The sequence below is a fragment of the Equus asinus genome, chromosome 16 (genome assembly GCF_041296235.1).
Source record: "Equus asinus isolate D_3611 breed Donkey chromosome 16, EquAss-T2T_v2, whole genome shotgun sequence".
NCBI classification, from domain to species: Eukaryota; Metazoa; Chordata; class Mammalia; order Perissodactyla; family Equidae; genus Equus; species Equus asinus.
The window spans coordinates 48,580,731-48,600,734 of NC_091805.1; the positions used below are offsets into that span (position 1 = coordinate 48,580,731).

The 20,004-nt window shown below is 42.4% G+C and overlaps 1 protein-coding gene across 4 annotated transcripts in view; it reads left to right on the forward strand.

Annotated features, from left to right (window-relative positions):
* The window catches only part of TTF2 (transcription termination factor 2), a 39,874-nt gene extending 29,056 nt beyond the window's left edge, over positions 1–10,818 (forward strand). For 3 of the 4 annotated variants that reach the window (XM_070487135.1, XM_014848264.3, XM_070487136.1), the window contains 7 exons: positions 250–383; positions 1,165–1,335; positions 3,771–3,829; positions 4,676–4,826; positions 5,548–5,630; positions 7,333–7,407; positions 9,835–10,818. In XM_070487135.1, coding sequence (XP_070343236.1) covers positions 250–383; positions 1,165–1,335; positions 3,771–3,829; positions 4,676–4,826; positions 5,548–5,630; positions 7,333–7,407; positions 9,835–9,979 — 818 coding nt within the window. In that variant the 3' untranslated portion in view covers positions 9,980–10,818. The remainder of the gene's footprint in view (positions 1–249; positions 384–1,164; positions 1,336–3,770; positions 3,830–4,675; positions 4,827–5,547; positions 5,631–7,332; positions 7,408–9,834) is intronic. The other variant, XR_011494936.1, reaches the window with a different exon arrangement.
* Positions 10,819–20,004: the final 9,186 nt, after the last annotated feature.

Sequence of the window (20,004 nt, forward strand, 5' to 3'; positions counted from 1 at the left end):
AAGAACTTCAAACCACACCAGACCTGGTGATCTAAACTTCTTTTTAATTATTTTTGAAATCTGCCTCATTAAAATGTAAGTGGGGCTATAAAGAAGACCAGTATTTCATTTGGCTTAATTGGTATAGAAGTGAGTTCTATTACTGAATCTCAGATCAAAGAAGTTTAAAATAGCTTCATTTACTTCTTCCCCTTATTTCCGTTTTAAAACCACGTACTATTTCCTGTGGTTTGTTTTCCCTCTTGGAAGTGGCACAGGAGTTTGGGTCCACTGGGCCTGGATACTCTGTGGCGGCCGACTTGCAGGGATCCAGCACCGTCCACATACTCTCGCAGTTGCTGAGACTCCGGCAGTGTTGCTGTCATCTTTCTTTACTGAAGTCGGTAAGAAAAGCCCTCAGCATGGTACCCGAGAGGGGCTGCTGGAGAGGTCTGTTTCAGTCTTCTGCAACTGAGATCCAGTCGGCTGGATCAAGGAAGATGGGGTTTTGGGGTGTTTTTTGATTGGGCAGAAAAGAGGGGGCTTGTTTATTTCACATTTTATATTACTGTTTATTGATCTTGATAATTCCCGTGGTATTGAGAACAGTTTTTATTGTTTGTTTTGGTTTGGTTTAAGTAAGCTCTATTTTAGAATGGAAAATGGCATTTTATTAAAAAGGAAACCATTTATGAATACTTTGGTATGTTAGGATGTAATAAAGCTAATTTAGTTACTAGTTTTTTTGCCTTCAGGCAATATTGGGGTTTTTAAGTCTAGTTGTGAAAACTCAAGTATTTATACAATTGGAAAACTTGCCTTTACATTGGATAGAGGCATATCCATAATTAAGAGGAGCATGTTATTCTTTTGAGGAGCTGTAGTAATGTATTTTGATTATCGATAGCTCACTTAACTGTACTTTTCCAGCTGGAGAAAATAGAATGATCATGTAATCTGTCTGGCAAGTCTCTAAAAAGTTCCATCATTTGATTTATGTTTAATCCAGTGAAAAACCTTGCAGGATTACATTTTAATCAGGGCTCCTCTGAGGAGATACTGATGATAAACTACAGGCCATTTTGCTGTGTGAAGTGTTGAACAATCGGCACTTGATTGGCAAGTTATGTGGCTTGCTGCCTCAACCGGCCCTCTGCTCCTGGCCCCCCCCTGTGTCCTGCTCAGGCCTTGGATCCGACAGAACTGAAGAGTGAAGCCCTGGTCCTTTCCTTGGAAGAGCAGCTCAGCGCTTTGACCTTGTCTGAACTCGATAACTTAGAGCCGTCTTCCACTGTTGCCCTAAATGGTAAATGTTTCCAGGTGGAGCTTTTTGAAGACGTGCGCGAGAGCACCAAGGTACTTTTGTCTCTTCTATTCTAGCAGAAAGACTTCGATTCATCACCCATTTCCTGTGTGAGAGCGCCATATTCGTCCCAGCGGGTACCGCCATTTGATGGTGGAGCTAGAACGAATAGATTTTAGCTGGTCAAATTCTCCTTGCAGTCTTAAATTCTGATTTTATTTCACAAATAAAACTGAAGTCTTATTACACAGTAGTGGGCTTTCAGAGAGTGATTTGGGCCGGCCCTGACATCAAGGCAGACGTTCTGTCGTGGATTACTAGGAAAGGAGCCTATCAGGTTTACACTAGCGACAGGGCCTAACCGAGTAAGCAATTTGTTTCAAGAAAGCTTTAAAGGAAAACAACAAGGCTTGACCCTGGAGACTGTGTAATACATCCAATTGCTCTGACTTGTTGACAGGCCTCTGTCTGCGAGTCTTGTGTTCCTACATAGCCTGATATCTTCATTAGTCATCCTGTTCTGTTTTCATTAAAGCTTTTAAGGCTGAGGAGTTCTATTAGAGGAGGGCTGAGATTCCCTGTAACCTGACTCCTGCCTTTCTGCTGGCTGGCTCAGAATGTGCTGCATCAGCTTGCATACCCCGAAAGGGGCTTGTTTCCCTCTCTGCTTCTGTCTTAAGCTGCCATTCCTAGCCTCAACCTCTCATCAAAGGCTTTTTTAAAAAAATGTAACTAGAAAGGAGGTCACTGCTAAGAGAATGGTCTTACTTAGGAATTACTTTTAATTGAAATTGAAAAGTATTTCCCTAGGTCTTTACCACTAATAACTGAGAGAAACATAAGAAGAGCTCCGTATGTGGCCAAACTTCATGTCCTAGCACCTTTGGAGTTAGCCAGTGGGTTAAAGCTTATATTCCGAATACTTTGTGTTCCTTGTCTAGTACTTGGGTGGTGTTTGTTCAGAAGGCTTCCTCCTGGCAGCCCGTTAATAGCAGTTCAGACCACTTAAGGTTGTTTCCTGGAGGGAAGGGGATGTTCTTTGGTAGCACAAACCTAAACGCATGCACAGTGTTACTGGAATTTGACCCCAGCTCATGGACCATGATGCCCACTTTCCCACGACAGTTTTCTCAAAATACCTATCGCCAGCTTTTGCATGCGACAGTCAGAGCATTTTCCACAATCTCAACTTGCTGAGACACCAGGCACTTCATGTAGCTGCTTTTTTTCTTCCTAGTAAATCGAAATGGTACAGTCCTCTGACTCTTCCTGCCCGGACATCAGCATGTTTGTTCCAATTGGAAAGCAGCCTCACATGTGGGGGCCTCCACAGGTTACCACTGTAACAGCAGCATGGAATGTCAGAGCGGAGGGCACCTCAGAGTAGATCTGGCTCAGCCCCTTTTTGTCCTGATGAGGAATCTGAGCTCTTAATTGGGAGTTCTGAAGTGGTGCAGCCATGTGATGGCAGAGTAAGAAGTCTCTCCATCACCCGATTTGTGGTCCAATTCTCTTCCTGCTCCATCATTCTGAGGATGAACTCTAGGGCTCTTAGAGGCTTTTGAACGGTCATACACATTAGCTGTCTGGAAGAATGAACCCAGCTGCTGTCCAAAGTTATGGCCGTGTGTTCTTACTGACTGCTTCCATGCGGACTTGAATGTGCCCTGAGGGGTTTTGATAAATGCCCAGAGAGCTTGTTTGGAAGTTTTAGCAGGTGTTGCTCAGTCTGGACAGATGCTCTTCTTCAACATTTGGAGCATGCCTTAAACTAGGTAAAGCTCTTTCACTTTCTCCTTCCGCAAATGTTAGGATAGTACCTTCTCTGGTCCAGCAGTGTGCTAGGTGCTAGGGGTGCAGAAATGAAGCAGATGTATGCTGGCTCGGCCTCCTTGGAGCATCTCAAGTCATGAAAGCAAGAGATGATTAATAAGCATTAACATATAGTATGAAAAAGACTGCAGTAATAGAAATGGAAGATGCTAGAGTGGCGTGTAGGCAGTGGGCGCCTGACCCATACTTTGGGGGTTGGGGAGGACCTCCAAGAAGAAGCAACATTAAGCTGACAGGTAAGGGTGTTCTAGGTAGAGGGAACAGAATGGACAAAGATGAGACAAAGCATGGCTTAGTGGAGGGAGAATTTTGGTACGACTAGAGTGTTGTTTGAGGAGGGCATAGTGAGAGATGAGGCTGGAGACGTAAGCAGAAGCCAGAGCAGCAAGGATCTGGGAGGTGATTGTAAGGAGCTTGGGCTGTATCCTCAGTGGGAAACCACTCAGTGGGAAGCAGGGGCTTCAGCCAGGAGAGGAGAGTGACAAACTGACATTTTAGAAATAGCCCTCAGGCTGCAGAGGGGAGAGTGAACTAGAGAGGGTAAGACCAGAAGCCGAGAGGCCATCCAGAAGCCCACTGCAGTAATTCGGGGGAGAGAAAATGGAGAAAAGTGAATTTGCTTAAACCTCCGTATGTTAATGTAACCTTTTCCCAGATTTCATCTCTGTTGGCAGAATTGGAGGCAATCCGAAGAAATTCAGGGTCCCAAAAGAGGTAAATGTGTTATTTCATTATCCAAGTATTGCTTGTATTTAAGAAAATTTGTTATTGCTGGTAGTTACAAATCTTGGCTTTTTATTTCAAGGAGCTTGAGTCATGCTCGGCAGAAAGTACTGAGGTTATAGCAAATTCCCTATGATTTCTAATTAAAATATTTGTGGCACTGATTGAAAAGGAGATCCCTGGAGGGTCAGAGTAAGCTAAGCATCTGAAGAAATGTTTCAAAGTCAAGAAGCATCTAAAGAAGAGTGAGGAAGTAAGAGATGCAAGAGAGAGAGAGGAGAGTGTGAACAGACAGGGAACCCCCGCAGGCTTGGAATGTTTTTGAGCTGGGTACGTGGGCACAGGGAGGTCCATCTGTTATTGTTACACCTTACGTATGTGATATTCACCTGCATTTGTATATTTGAAATGTTTTGATCTAAAAACTTAAAACTCTAAATTAAAACACAGCATGGGGGGAACAGAGAAACCCTCGCAGCTTGTTGTTCTGACTGGCAAAGGGAGAGTGGCCTGTATCCCTTTTCTGCAGGACCTCAGGTCTCTGTATGAGCACCGGGCCCCCAAATGATAGGAGGCTGCAGTCGTTGCTTTAGTTATCCACTACTCTATTCTGACTTCATTTAGCACAAGTTGTAGACTGGATCTAGAAATAACTGGAAGCATTACAACTTATAACATGACCTCAGTGTGTGTCTTTTCCCCTTAGGTAGCAGAAGGCATTCCCTTGTCCATATTTGATAACTGAATCTTGAGAATAACGGGGCATTAAAGCTCCACAGATGAATTTTGTTTCATCTGTCTGAGGAGGTTGGTCTTTTGTTTCATCCTTCCTTCCAGTGTCATTGTCTCTCAGTGGACCAGCATGCTGAAGGTTGTAGCATTGCACCTTAAGAGGCGCGGACTGACTTATGCCACCATCGATGGCTCTGTCAACCCTAAACAGAGAATGGACTTGGTAGAGGCATTTAACAGCTCCAGGGGCCCTCAGGTACGAGCTGGTCACATCAAAGCTTTGTCATTAAGAGAAAATTGTTCTCAGTTATACAGAGAAAATTCTGACATAGCAGCTCACGTTAAAAATATTCATAGCCTTGATTCCTCCAGGTGTTTTTAATTTATTAGACATTTATTGGGGTATGTATCAAAGTGTGCAGATACCCTAAAAAGAATAAAATATGTGAGCTAACAGGAGAGTAACAGCAGAACTGGTTAGGATCAAGAGAATCTTGGTGGAGGAGGCAAGCCTTGAAGGATAGGTGGGATTTTGCTAGGAGGAAATATGGAGGGAAGTGGAAGAACAAGGCATCTGATTATGGATAATAAGAATTTAGAGAGCATTAGTTGAATGATAGGCAGGAGAATCATAGCCATGGTGGGGGGACTGATGGCATAGACAGAATCTGGTTAATGGAAAGTTTATTGAGCTGACCACCCCAGAGCTCTAAATTGTATTATTCGTGTATTTTAGCAGTCATATATTTAATGTTTTGAGATTGACTCACAAAAAAAGGTGAAGTGAGAATTTTCTCAAAGGTGAGGCATGGGAGATAGTATCTCAGAGTTTCAAAGCAATGCATTTAGGATGGCAGAAAGAAGTTTGATAGGAGCACGTTGCTCATCTGTATTGATTCTGGACTTGAACCTGACACAGAGGAGAGATGTGTGATGAGACCAAATCCGTGAAGTTAATGGTGTGCTTCCTTTTGAAGGTTATGCTAATCTCTCTCTTGGCTGGAGGCGTTGGTCTAAACCTAACTGGAGGAAACCATCTTTTTCTTCTGGATATGCACTGGTAACAATTCTGGATTTTTCCTTGAGTTGTCCCAGCGTAGCAGGGAGACCAGTGACCTAGAGGGGCAGTAGGGCCTGACTTCTTAGAACGAATGTGCTGTGGTTGTATTATGGAGATGCCTCTGTGCATACATGTGTATAAACACGGATCAAAATGGGGTGTAAGACTAGTTGAAGGCCCAGAATTCCTGAGCAAGCGGGGCTTCAGATGACTACTTAAAATAGTCCATTCACTTCGTTGTTAATTTGACATCTGTTGCCATGGAAACTGGGAGCAGGGCTTTTCCTCAAGGCTAACAGCTACATTGCTCAGTTTTACCTCTTCAAAATACCATATTTTGTTGACATCCAAGGAAATGTCAACCCTGGGGAAGAGGGAAAAATGTTGCTCCAAGAGGAAAAGGGAAAAGGAGTTTTCTAATTATGGTAGGCACACACTTAACACATAGCCATTGGATGCGCTGCACACAGTGTCAACACCAGGAGCATGGCACAATCCTTCCTAGATACGAGATGAATGAGTTAGCATAGTGCTAGGAGAAAGCGTCATAATCAGTCCCAGGTTTTGGTTTTCCAGTTATGCCAATCAGGGATTGCTACACCGGGCACTGTGCTGGGGACTGTCATTTGTCTGATTCTCCAGGCAGCCCAGATTGGAATGAACAGGCCAACTTGTTACTATCTTCCAGGAGATGTGTTTAGGTCTTACTTGGGACACCCCTATATGTGTGAGTGAGGAAAGTAGACTGGGAATTATGCTGTTTTCTGAAAAGGAGAAATGTTTTTCAGGATTTTAAAGAGGTAAGATGAGAAACTAGTTTGAAGTTAATAATGAGAATCTATAAAGAAGGAAACCAATTAACTCTCCTTAGTTGAATCATAGAATATGAGAGTTGAAAAGGTATTTGAGATCATTAGCAAGCCCACACGTTTCCAAGAAGCAATCCGAAGCCTCGAGGGTGGAGGTTACATGACCCACACAGGGTCACCCAGCTGGTTAGGAACTGGACTTGAGCATTGGTTTCAACTCTGTTACTTACAATTGTCAACTCATGATAGTGCCAAGAGGGACTGTTAGCAATCTGACTCCAGTTTCTCATTAGAGGGCAAGAAGACATCTGGGACTTTGAGTCCCACGTAGCCCTTCTGAGGCCCATATAGCCTAGGACAGAGACCTAGAAACTTTTTCTATAATAATAATTATTATTATTTTTTCAAAGATTGGCACCTGAGCTAACAACTATTGCCAATCTTCCTTTTTTTTTCTCTTTCTGCTTTTTCTCCCAAAATCCCTCCAGTACATAGTTGTATATATTTTAGTTGTGGGTCCTTCTAGTTGTGGCACGTGGGACACCACCTCAGCATGCCCTGATGAGCGGTGCCATGTCTGCACCCAGGATCTGAACCAATGAAACCCTGGGCTGCCGCAGCAGAGCGTGTGAAAACCACTCAGCCATGGGGCCGGCCCCCTCTATAATTATTTTAGGCTAAATAGTAAATATTTTTGGCTTTGCAGGCTGCATAGGTCTCTGTCACATATTCTTTGTTGTTTTTGTTTTTTTACAAACCTTTAAAAATGTAGCAACCATTTTTAGCTCAAGAGACCATACAAAAATAGGCTCCAGGCTAGATTTGGCCCATGGGATTTGCCCACTCCTGGTCTAGGATGTCAGTACCTTTGAGCTTTATCTGTCTTCTAACAGGAATCCATCACTTGAAGATCAAGCTTGTGACCGAATTTACCGAGTCGGGCAGCAGAAAGATGTTGTCATACACAGGTAAGTAAAGGTCTCCCCGGACCCAGTTCTGCTTTTGGGAAAGTCTTTCTTAGGCAATCTTTTAATAGAATGTAAAATATTTGGTGATCACTGTTATTAATGATGCTCCTGGGGCACGTCCTCCTTGGTACTCACTGTCAGGAAGGGGACACAAGCAATTTGGGGGTAACCTTGGAGCTGGTCCCTGCAAAAGAAGAGAAGTTTGTGAGCCTCATCTCAGTCAAGGCAGCCCATGGAAGGACCCTCGTCTCTCTCTTTCTCTCTTTTTTTTGCACTTAACTTTTATTTTGACGTAATTTCAGATATATAGAAAAGAATGTGAGAATTCTTACAACAATAATACTCAAAAGTTCTTGATTGCGAGAATAATACCAAAAAATTCCCTGACATTGCACTGTGTGTGTGTGTACACTTTTTGCTCGACCATATGAGAGTAAGTTGCAGACATGATGCTCCTTTACCCCTAAATACTAAAATGTGCCTTTCCTAAAAATGACATTCTCTTACATAACCAAAGTTAAAATGGTCAAAATCAGGATGTTAACATTGATACGGTACTATTACATGATCTATGGACCTTTTTTGCCACTTGTCCCGTTGTTGTCCTTCACAGCAAAAGAAAATCCTAGATCCTGGGTAGCATTCAGTTGTCACCACTCTTTTGTCTCCTTTAATCTGGAGCAACACCTCAATCTTTCTTTGTGTTTTATGACGTTGATGTTTTTGAAGAGCACAAGCCAGTTCTTTTGTAGAATGTCCCTCTATTCAGGACCTCGCTCTCTAAAAACAACAACAAAACCTGCCTTAATGCTACACTCCACTATGGACCTCTTCTCTTTTTGGGGCCAAGTTTCCTGAAGAGTTAGAAGTCACTGATTGTCTTTACTTGCTTACCTCCCATTCATTCCTCAGCCTTTACAAACTGGCTTTCACTCCAATTGCGTTATTGAAACTGCTCTTGTTAAGGGGCACCAATGAATTTCAAAATTTGTCAAATACAGTGATGATGTTAGTTTTCCTGCCTCTTCTCAGCTCATTCTGTGTGCACCTCCCTTAATAATCCTGTCTACTCCAGTAAGTCCCAAAGTCTGTATTTTCAGTTCCAAGGTCTCCTAAATTTCAGGCCTACATATCCAGGTTCCTGCTAAATATCTGGATCTGAGGGTCCACATACTCACCCATTATTTATTCCCTCCTGCATTTATCTCAGTCAACTCAGACTAAGACCTATTGAGCACTCACTATGTAGCAGTTACTATTACATGTTCCAGGGACTCAGAGTGTTACAAACTGAAATTGTTTCTTTCCACCACCTCATATCTATTTATTCTTCTGTATTCTTTGTCTTTGTGAACAGTATCACTGTTTATCTAATCATAGATCCAGAAACTAGCTTCTGCCCTCTTTCTCACCTTTGATATACCAAGTCCATTAATTTTATTTTCTGAATGTTTCTTATAACCATCCCTTCCTTCCCATCCTTGGTGCCACTTCCCTCTTTCAAATCTAAGTTTTTTAGCATGACATGCAAAGCCACTCATGATCTGGCCCCCCGCCAGCCTCTTGAGCTTCTGCCATTGTGGTACAATATGGTGGAGTCCTTTTGACTTTTACCCTGGCCAGACTGGCTGACTTGCGCTTCCTCCAACATACCATGTTCTCAAACTCAGCCATAGTTTTACACACGTTCCCTTTCCCTGGGATGCCCTCCCCACCGTTCCATCTGGCAAACCCTTGCTCATCCTACAAGTCACATTAAGAGTTAACTCTTCACTGGAGCCTTCCCTGAATACCCCAGGCAGATTTCCATCTGTTCCTTTTGCACACTGGACATATTTCCATTGTAGCTCTTTCCGGGTCCTATTATTAATGTTGTTTATTTTTATGTCTTTCTCTTGTGTTCTCTTTGGGAGCAAGACTATTCATCTCTCCATGCCTGCACCTAGCATAGTGCATGGCGTATAGTGAGTGCTTTAATCAATGCAATGAGAATGAATGACAACAGTGACATTTCCTCAGTTTGTAAAACCTGAGTTAGCCAAGAAATAAGACACTGTACTTAAACTATCACAATATACCTAGCAGAAACTTGATAAACTTTAAGGCCTTCTGACCTTATCAAGATGGAGCTTTTTGGGTGAAAGCTGGATCTATGCTTTTTTGGATAGGGATATCTTTTGCTTATTTTGGCATTTCTCAATTACCTTATCTTCAGAGAGAAATAAAAAGTCTGCTTAAGTCACGTCATTTTAAATGGACATATATTTAGTGAAGTTTGTTTGAATCTCCACAGTGTCTTAACCAAACCTAAGAAAACTTAAAGAAAGAAACAAATCTCATTTAAAAACTAATACATACATAGAAGTTTGAATATGTTATTAGAAATGCTGCTTTGGGTTTTTGATTGTTTGCTTGTCTGTTTTTTAGATTCGTTTGTGAGGGAACAGTGGAAGAGAAGATCTTGCAGCTCCAAGAAAAAAAGAAAGATTTGGCCAAACAGGTTCTATCAGGATCTGGAAAATGTGTTACCAAGCTCACCTTGGCTGACCTCAAAATCCTATTTGGCATCTAACTTCCTGTTTATAGGACTCAGAATAGTGCCACTGTTGGTTTGTCTTAGGATCTGAGGGTGATGACGTTGCCATGGTCCTTTGCGCTCTCCTTGGCATTCCATTTCACGTCAGGCCTTATGCCTTCCTCAAAATGAGGCAGATTCGAGGGTCAGTTATCATGTTAACCAGTTGGTTAATCAATCATGTTAATCAATCAACTTATTTAATGAGTGACATAGAAACCAAAAATTACTTCAGGTAAAAGAAAATGCAAAATGTATATAATGTTATAAACCAATGTGACCTAAATTAAAAAAAAAAAGAAAATGCTTTAGATAATTTTGGAAAGCAGTTCTGGGAGAGTTGTACATAAGCTGCAGTAAAAGCTCAGAAAGCCCTCTGTTGCTTTCTCTTCTCAGCTGATGCGGGACCCAGTGTTATTACCTTTTCTAATGCAGGCCCCACCCCATCTCTTCATCTCTCCTGCTAATGAGGCTGCTCTTATAACCATCTCTCTATGGGCCAAGCAGGGAGTGGACCCCTACGGCCATTCAGGCAGTTCTTCCTCTCAGGGTAGGATCAGGGAGGTGCTTGGTACATAAACAGTTGTTAGTATTTGTAGCATTGTATCATTCAGTATTTGGTATCATATCATTTAGTGTTATTATATCATTTAGTATTACTATCATATCATGTAGTATTTGTGTAATTTAATATCTATATTCTTTTTACAGTATTTGTACTTTTACAATTTTACAGTAATTGTGGCACTTAGTATCATTGTTTCATTTAGTATTGTTGTGTCATTTGGTGTTTGTATTATCATTGGTACAATCCAATAAATACGTTTGACAATGTAGCAGAGGTGGTGCTCTGCATTCACTAAAGCCCATTTCCTTTTCCTCCTGGGCACCCAGAGAGGCTACATTTCCCAGTCTTCACTGCAGTCACGTGGGTCCTATTACTGAGTTCTAGTCAATGGAGTGAGGGGAGAAGTGATATAAGTCATTTCTTATCTGCCCTCTAAAACTTTGTGAATGGGGGGCCAGCCCAGTGGTGCAGTGGTTAAGTTTGCACGTTCCACTTCTGAACAGCAGCCTGGGGTTCGCCGGTTCGGATCCCGGGTGCAGATATGGCAGCGCTTGGCAAAAGCCATGCTGTAGTAGACATCCCACATATAAAATAGAGGAAGATGGGCATGGATGTTAGCTCAGGGCCAGTTTTCCTCAGGAAAACGAGGAAGATTGGCAGTAATTAGCTCAGGGCTAATCTTCCTCTAAATAAATAAATAAATAAATAAATAAAATAAAACTTTGCAAATGATTCTTCATGCTTTTTTTCCCCCCTCATTGGCCCACTGGATGCAGAGGACCTGATGGAAGACCACAAGGCCCTAGAGAATTGTGAAGCCACTAGATCAGGGACTCTTCATCTAGTTTTTGGCCGTGCTCGCTTTTGGTAGACTATTAAGCCTTGGTTCCTGAATGACTGTGGAACAAAGCCTTCTCCATATGTGCTCCCCTTCCCACCCCAGCTCACCCACATTGGATGATGACATGATCAAGAAATTACTTCTTTGTAAGCCACTGAGATTTTTATTTATATAGCAGTTCATTCCCTGACTAATACACACTCTTGAGACTTTTATACTTGAGGAAACAATTCAGATTTCCTTCTTCCTGTTAGTAGTCGTTTCCAAAACACTTACTCTGCTAATTTCCACTAGAAAGAATTATAGTTCTTCCTGGATAGAATTATTACCCTTCTTTGAGTTGGGATTAGGAAACGAAACCCTGTGTTAACCCAGTCACAGTACGGACTGAGGCACTGGAGCTTAAACAAAGGTGCTCTCTAACGGTGAGGTCTAAAGGCCTACCAAGGTAAAGGCAGTATGGCCTGGTGGGAGAGTTCTGGTGGAGAATTTAGACTTCACTCTAGTGAAGGTCTGCATAGCTGGGGGCGTGACCTTAACAAACCATTAACTTCTCTATTGTTTGCTTTCCACATTTGTGAGATGGTCATTGTTTTCAGAACTCAGCAGCTGCAATGAGGTCCCTGATAAGATCAGGAAACAAAGGATGTAAGATTACCCTTCAGGAGTTATACTATGAGATCCAGACACCAGGGCAAAGATAGTGTCACCTGAGAAGCAATGGTTCCCAGGCCAGCAAGGATGGACAAACCCTGCCTCTGCCGTTTGCTGATTGTCTGTTAGGCTAGTTCCAGATTCCCCGGGCCTCGCAGTTCTTTCATGTCTAAGATGTGTGGATTAGCACATACCTCATTATGCTCTGCTGGGAATTTAGTAACAAATATACATACTGTAACCCATTTCACCAGATAGACAAATTGGTCACGTCAGTCAGAAGGCACGGTGGATGCACACTGTCAGTGTCTGCTCTGAGCACTGTTTAGGAAAGAGGCGGTGTTGACTGTAAGTTCGAGTATTCTTGCTTTTGGTTTGGAGATGGATGCAGGGATTATAACCTGCAGTCTTCAGATATTCGGAGCCCAGTGACAAATGTAATCTACTGTAAGGTTCCTTCCGGTATCTTAGTTTCTCTCGTGTTCCTTGTTCTGATTCTAAGCTAGCAGAGCCACCTAATTAAGTCTTGGGTACGTGACACTATCTAACACTGTTAACAGTGAGACACTATTGATGTGAAGTGGATGCGGCACAAGTTGGAACCACTGTCCTAATGGGATGGAATATACCAAACCTGCATCCTTAAATCCTAGCCCGTGGTGGAGATTTCTCATGAATTAATCAAGTAGTGTTCTGGTGTCCATCTCAGGCTCATGTTCATTTTTGTTGCTGTGAGTCAGTTTCTTAAGGTCTGGGCATGACAGGGTGGGTCTTTGCACCCTCTCGCAATGGGCAGCATCCCACAATGTGGTAATGTAATCGAGGTGCTGCCTGATGAGATCTGCCAGTGTCAACCAGCCTTCCTTAATGTGACACCACAACCGCTGGATTTTCTTTCTATATCTACCTGCCTACTTCACCAGACTTGGGCAAGGATGAAATGAGGTAATAAATGCTTTATAAACCGTGAAGCGCTGTACAAATGATACTGTTATTGCTGTGGGACCAGGTCTTGGACTATGAGAATAAAACAGCAGCATGGGTGCAGCTGAAAGAGCCAGATGGTGAACATCTGTCACCGAAGCGCAACACTGCTGAGCTTTACAAGGTGTTTCTTATGTGACAGAATTGCCTTCGTGGAAGGTTTGTAGTTTGACTTCTCTTTAGCAGTGTTGATCAAAAAAGGGCATTGTGCACGCCATGGCTGTATGGAATCCTGGGCCCCTTAAAAACCCTGCAAGGGTCTCCTGGTGCCATGCACTCATCATGAACAGCCATAGGTAGACCGATATCCATATGGGACGTGACCCCTTTCTCTAGCAATCATGTCTATGATTTAGAATGGCCATATGTGAACACTGGGTGGTTTCTTCTCTCTGATTGTCTCTGTTGTTGAATGAAGTGACTTTCAGCAGGGCTCAAGGGTGAAGCCTGGTTGTCCTGCACTAACAGGTAATCATGGAGACACCAGTGCTCAGTGTGGCCTCTCTGGTTATCCAAAATCATGATGCCTACTGTCATGCCTTGAGAGAATTGCGTTTACAAAGCAGGATATTTTACTGCTATTTCCTGTGTAGCATCTAGCCCTAGGAAAAGGCAGAACGCATTAAAAAGCATACCTGCAGGCACAAAGAGAATTATAATAGGAATTTAGAATTCCTAGGCATATAAGCTAGGTTAAAATGTTTTCATAAATAAAAACGAAATTAGGATCATTTATAGTACAAAGTACCACAGGAATCAGTAGCTAGCTAGGGGATGGAGATGGAAATGAAAGAATAGCCTAACCCCTAGGGAGAGAATGGAGAGGATGGAGCCGGGCCCGGGGGTTGGGCATTGGGGGGAGCTGAGGAAGGTGACAGACATGCAGCTACAAGGCCTTCACTAGCTTGGGTCCTTTTTACCCAGAATCCTTAGCTAAATCTGAGGGTAGGTAGAGATTATGTATAAAGGAAGTATGGGGAGAATACTTTTATTGCTTAGTTATTATTATTTTTTAGTGCCATCAATTCCATTCTGACTCCTAGTGATCCTGTGGACAGCAGAGCAGAACCCTGCCTGGTCTTTTTGTGCCATCCTCGCACCTCCAGTGTTATATCAGACAATGCTCCACTGTTGTTCATAGGGTTTTCATGGCCAGTTTTTTCAGAAGTAGGTGGCTGGTCCTTCTTCCTCATCTGTCTTAGTGTGGAAGCTCTGCTGAAACCTGTTCACCCTGGGTGACCGTGCTAATATTTGAAATATTGGTGGCATAGCTTTCAGCATCACAGCAACACACAGCCACCACAGTATGACAACTGACAGACAAGTGGTATGGTTCCCTGACTGAGAAAGGAACCCAGGCTGCTGCGGTGAAAGCACTGAAATTTTACCACCAGACCACCAGTACTGGCTAATTATTCATACATTAATTCAAAAACATAAAATTTGCCAGGGACTGCTGGGAACTGAAAATATAAGGGTGAGCAAAACCAAAACCAATCCCTGTCCTCCTGAGGCTTACAGTCTGGTGGGGAGACAGGCATTATTCAAATCACGTATGGCTGTGAAGTGGCAGTGGTGATGAGTGCCACCATGGAGAGGTGTGAGTGGCTGGGATGGCACAGAACAGTGATTTGACCTAGTTAGGGAAGACCTCTTTGAGGATGTCATGAAGGAATTGAAATCGATATGTGGAAGCTAACAAGGCAAAGAGTGAAATGCGTCTTCCTCTCTTCTGCTTTTAGTTAGCATCACTTCACCCAACTGCCTCTTAAGTGAGCTAAACCTGACACGTAGTGTACATCCTCTGGGATAAAGCCGAGTAACTCTTGCATTTTAGAGATTAGAGCATGGATGGGTTGACAGGTATATGTGTATGTGTTTTTATCCAAGACAGCCAAGGTGTTTATCCTGTTAGAACATCCCAGAGGACGGAGGCTGTAATTTGTGGCTCTCTTTTCTTACCTGTAGCACCAGAGGTATAAGTTACATCATGATGCTGCAGCTTGTTGACGCTTCAATGCTCACAACTGAAAGGTGATTTCTGAAGCTCTTTGTGGCACTGGGGACAATTCGTAAATCCTCAAGCTTCTTTTTTTCCTCACCTTGGAGTCTTAGGCTCTGCAGATCACTCTTACTTTCCCGGGTCCTTCAGCTGCCAGGGCAGTTGAATTAAGTTGAGTTTAGACTCCATCGTAGCACAGGCCAAGGACTCGTCTCCCCCCACCCCCTAACTTTCTTAATATTTGTAATGGAATTGTTACCATTAATATTGTTTAAAGCCTAGGGCATTTGCCAGAACCTACATGTCTTAAAAGTTTTCTGTTGCAATATAAGTTTGTCCAGAGTAGAGTTATCCAATTACAGAAACCTTTTTCCAACTGAAATAAATGATAAGCTTTTTATCCTCCGTTCTGAAATCTGATTCATAAAAAGACACATGGGGAAAGAAATGATGTAATACAACAAGCTTCTTCATAGCAAGCAATTCCCTAGATATCTGAGGTAATTGGAAAATTCAAGGCTTGTCCCTAAGGTGTGTATAATTTATCCAATAGGTTTGAGAGAAGGTTTAGATTTTTTCCAAGTGGTATCTGGTTAAATGACAAATATTGGAGTTTGGCGGAAGGAAGCCTGCCTTGTAGAAACAGATAACAAGGAGATTCAAAGTAAAAATTCTACCAATTAGATCTTTATTCATTCAACAAAATATTGATGAAGCCTCTACTATGTGCCAGGAACTGTCCTATATGGGGACAGTATAGTAGTTAATAAATGTCAAATCCATGCCTTCATAGAGCTTACAGTCTAGTGTGAGAGGACAGACATTAAACAGGTATTTGTTGGATGTGATGAAGCCGAGAGAGGGTGGTGGGGAGTTGCTATTTTATATAGGGTAGTTAGGAACCTCCCCAATGCAATGATATTTGACATAGGAGCAGAAACCTGAGGAAAATGAGAGAGTGAATCATGTAGGTATCTGTGAGAAAAGCATTTCAGATGAAGCGACAGTGACTGTAAAGGCCCCAAGAAAGAAAGTACTTGGGGAGTTTGAGGAGCCCCAGGCAGGCCAGTTTAGCTGAAATGAGTGATGGAGAGGGGATGGGTAGGAAATGAGAGAAGAGCGGGGATCTGGCTCATGCAGGGTCTAACGTGCTGATGTGAAGACTGGCTTTGTTCTGAGTAAGATGGGAGGCCATTGGAGAGTGTTGAGCAAAAGAGTGACATACTCTGATGTATTTTTAAAGGACCTCTCTGACTGCTGAGTGGAGAATAGACCATAGAGGGGTAAGAGTAGAAGCAGAGAGGCTAATTAGTAGGCTGTTACAAAACTCCAGGTGAGAAATCTTGGTATCCAAGACCAGGATGGTAGCAGGGGAGGTGGAGAGCAGTGCTCAGAAGGCGTGTTTTGAAGGGACAGCTGATAGGATTTGCCAGTGGATTGGATGTGGTGCATGAGGCTATTTGCTCCACCACCTGTAAGAATGGATTTGGATTTTCCTTTTAAAGTGGTGAAGAAGACTGCAGGAGACGCAGTTTCATGGTATAGGCAGATGGGAAGTGAAAATTGGAAATTGGGAGTTCTGTTTCAGACAACTTGAATTTGAGGTACCTGTGATACATCCAAGTGGAGAGGTTAAGTAAGATATTGGATAAAATCCTTTGGAATTTGGAGCTGGAGATAAATTTGGGAGTCATCAGTGTATAAATGGTATTTAAAGTCATGTGAGGATGAGAATCATCTAAGGAGTGGGAGGAAATAGAAATGCAAGAACTGATTCTTGGGGCTCTCCAATGTGTAGACCAGGGAGATAAGGAGGAACTAGCAAAGAAGACTGAGAAGGAAAAAGTCAATGAGATAGAATTAAGAAAAGTGATGCCACATAAACCAAGTGAAGAAAATGTTTCTTGGAGGGGGAAAGTGATCAGCTGTCTTAAATGCTGTTGATAAGTCAAAAAGGTTAAAGACCAAGAACTGACCATTGGATTCCATAATATAGATATTACTGGTGACCTTGACAAGAGCTGTTTCAGTGGTGTGGTGAGGATGAAAGACTGACTGGATTAAATCCAAGAGAGAATGCAAGGAGGGGAAGTAGAGATAGTAAACAACAGTTATTTTTGAGATCTTTTTAAAGGGAAGCAGAAAAATGGAGCAGTTATTGGAGGGGAATGAAAAAATTATTATGGACTGAATTGTGTTTGCCCAATAGATTGAAGCCCTAACCCCCAATGTGACAGTATTTGGAGATGGAAACTTTAAGGAGATAATTAAAGTCAAATGAGATCATAAGGGTGGGGCCCTAATTCAGTAGGACTGGTGTCCTTATAAAAAGAGGAAGAGACACAAGGAGTGCATGTGCACAAGGGAAAGGCCATGTGAGGACACAATGAGATGGCGGCTGTCTGCAAGCCAAGGAGAGAGGCCTCAGGAGAAACCAGTCCTGCTGGCATCTTGATCTTGGACTTCCAGCCTCCAGAACTGAATGAGAAAATAAATTTCTGTTGTTTAGGCCACCCTGTGGTATTCTGTATGGCAGCCCTAGCAGACTAATACAAAAATCCAGGGAAATTTGTTCAAGATGGGGAATATTGTAGCATTATTATTTTCTGAAATGAGCAATCCAGCAGAGGGAGAAATTGCTGGAGCAATGTTCCTGGGTTGTAGAGATGGAATGGGATCTAGTGGACAACTATAGAAGTTTGCATTTGATAGGAATATAGGTAGATTTGTAGATGTGATGAGAGGGTAGGGACATTCTCTTCTGAATCCTTTTACTTTCTTTCCTTTTGATTTCTTTTGTTTCCTCTTTCTTGGTGAAATGGGAAGCAAAGTCATAAGTGGAGAGGGGAAGTGGGATAGAAATTGGAGTTTGAGGAAAAGAAAGTATGAAGTAATTGTCTAGTAGAGTGAGAGAATAAATGGACTAGAGATGTTGTCAGTCTATTGGGCGATGCTGGGAGCCTACTGAAATTAGTGGTCACAGATTTAAAGTGAGACTAGTCATCATGCTCTTGTGTTTTTCTCCAGGACAATTCAGTTGGGTTAGACGGAGAGGTGGATCTAACCTAGGGTTTTGCTAGGCAAAAATGACAGAGGGAGACCACATGAAAGAGCGTGGTTATGATGATGGTCTGTAGAATCTAGGCTAAATAAAGACCATGAGGAAGGGTGAGAGGAATAGTGAGAAGGTGGTGGAATCACTGCATTGGGGATTCCAGGGAGGTAGAAGAATGAGAGTCAGGTTATTATACTTGGGTGAGCTGGAAAGACGGGAGGTTGTGGTTGTAGGATGCTTGAACTTGAGATTATGCAGAGGATGCAGTTGGAATCAAGGTCTAGGGTATGACTGACTGTATGACTAAAAAAAAGAACATTAGAGAACTGGTCATAGAATTTAAAGTGTATGTGGATAAATTATTCTAAGATTGATGAGGAGTAGTAACGGAGTTAACAGCAAGTTCGGTGCTAAAATCTTCAAGGGGTGATGGGGAATGATTTGGGGCTCTCTAGATGGCTGAACCATGGAGGGCTAGCAAGTTGTATAAAGGTGTGAGCTTCAAGGCTGGCCATTTCTAGAAAAGGAGGAGGGATAATGGTCTAGAACAGGATTTCTTAACAGAGGCACTATTAACATTTTGGACTGGGTAATTCTTTGTTGCGGGAAGCTGTCCTGAACTGAGCAACATTCCTGACTTCTATCCAATAGATGCTGGTAGCACCCTGTCCCCAGTTGTGACAAGGGAAAATGTCTCCAAGACTTACTAAACATTCTTTGGGGGGGCAAAATCACTCCTGGTTGAGAATCACTGATGTTAAAGCAGCAATGATGAGCTAACGGGACACCTACCTGTCCTCTGGGCCCAGTGAGTAAAAGGATCGAGGAAGAGCAAATAGCTAATAATTGAGAGGGTTACAGGGCCATCAAGTGTCTTCTAGGAAGATCAGATTTTGGTTAGAGAGAGGGCTAAAGGGAGTCTTTCCAGAAAAGGGTGAGAATATAGTGAAATATCTTAGTAATGGCTACAATATAGCTCACATCTTTGAGTCTTAAGGAGATGTATTCTGCGATGACATGACAGTCAATGTGTTTCATCTAATTACTTCACTTCCTTTGCCTGACCCAATTCACCACTCAAATGAGTCACTCACTTCTTAATGGGTGTTACAATGCAATAATTATATTTGATAGATGCTGAGTTTTTACTATATAAGAAATCAAGAGTCCCAGAAGAACACACAAAATGTATAAAGACCTTGGCAGGGCTGGGCACCAGTGCTGTGTACTTCCTCTCCCAAGAATTCTCTTCAGACTCTGATACCCAAGCAGATACCCTCTAGGAGTCAAAGCTTCTAGTTAATTTCCTAGGTATATGGACAAAAGTGACGACTACTCTCTGAAAAACAGGGTTGAGAGATGTGCAGAGGATTAATCTATCTAGATCACCTGGCATGACAAGCAGTGCAATAAATCAATGAGGTTCTATTTCAACACCATTCCCCTTTCATTACTTACTACTTGTATGCCCTTGACCCCAAAGTAATCTCTAGGCTCTTGGGGTACAAGATGAATGTGGCATAGAGGGGGAAGTGAGGGACCTCCCTCTACAGCTGGATCACATTATAACCCCTTTAAAGTGTGCTGGAAAACACGGATATCATGAAAAGAGGTTTTTTATTCTCTGAGGGAAATATCTAAATAACAGGTGGCTCAGGGAGAAATCTTCTATTCCTCTTTTAAGTTAAAACTTCTTTTAAGTTATATATCAAAAAGTAAGGGACTAAATTACCCCATGATCTCTAAATTCCATTGACATAGATACCTCCATACCTGTACAAAACAGAAGGGAGCTCCCTTGGGATGGAAAGAACACTGCCAACTCGTCATTAAGAGAAATGTAGTGTGGTCGCTTGTGCTCAACCATCCGCACATACAATCAGTGAGCAATTCACAAAAAAGCACTTGAACTCGAGAG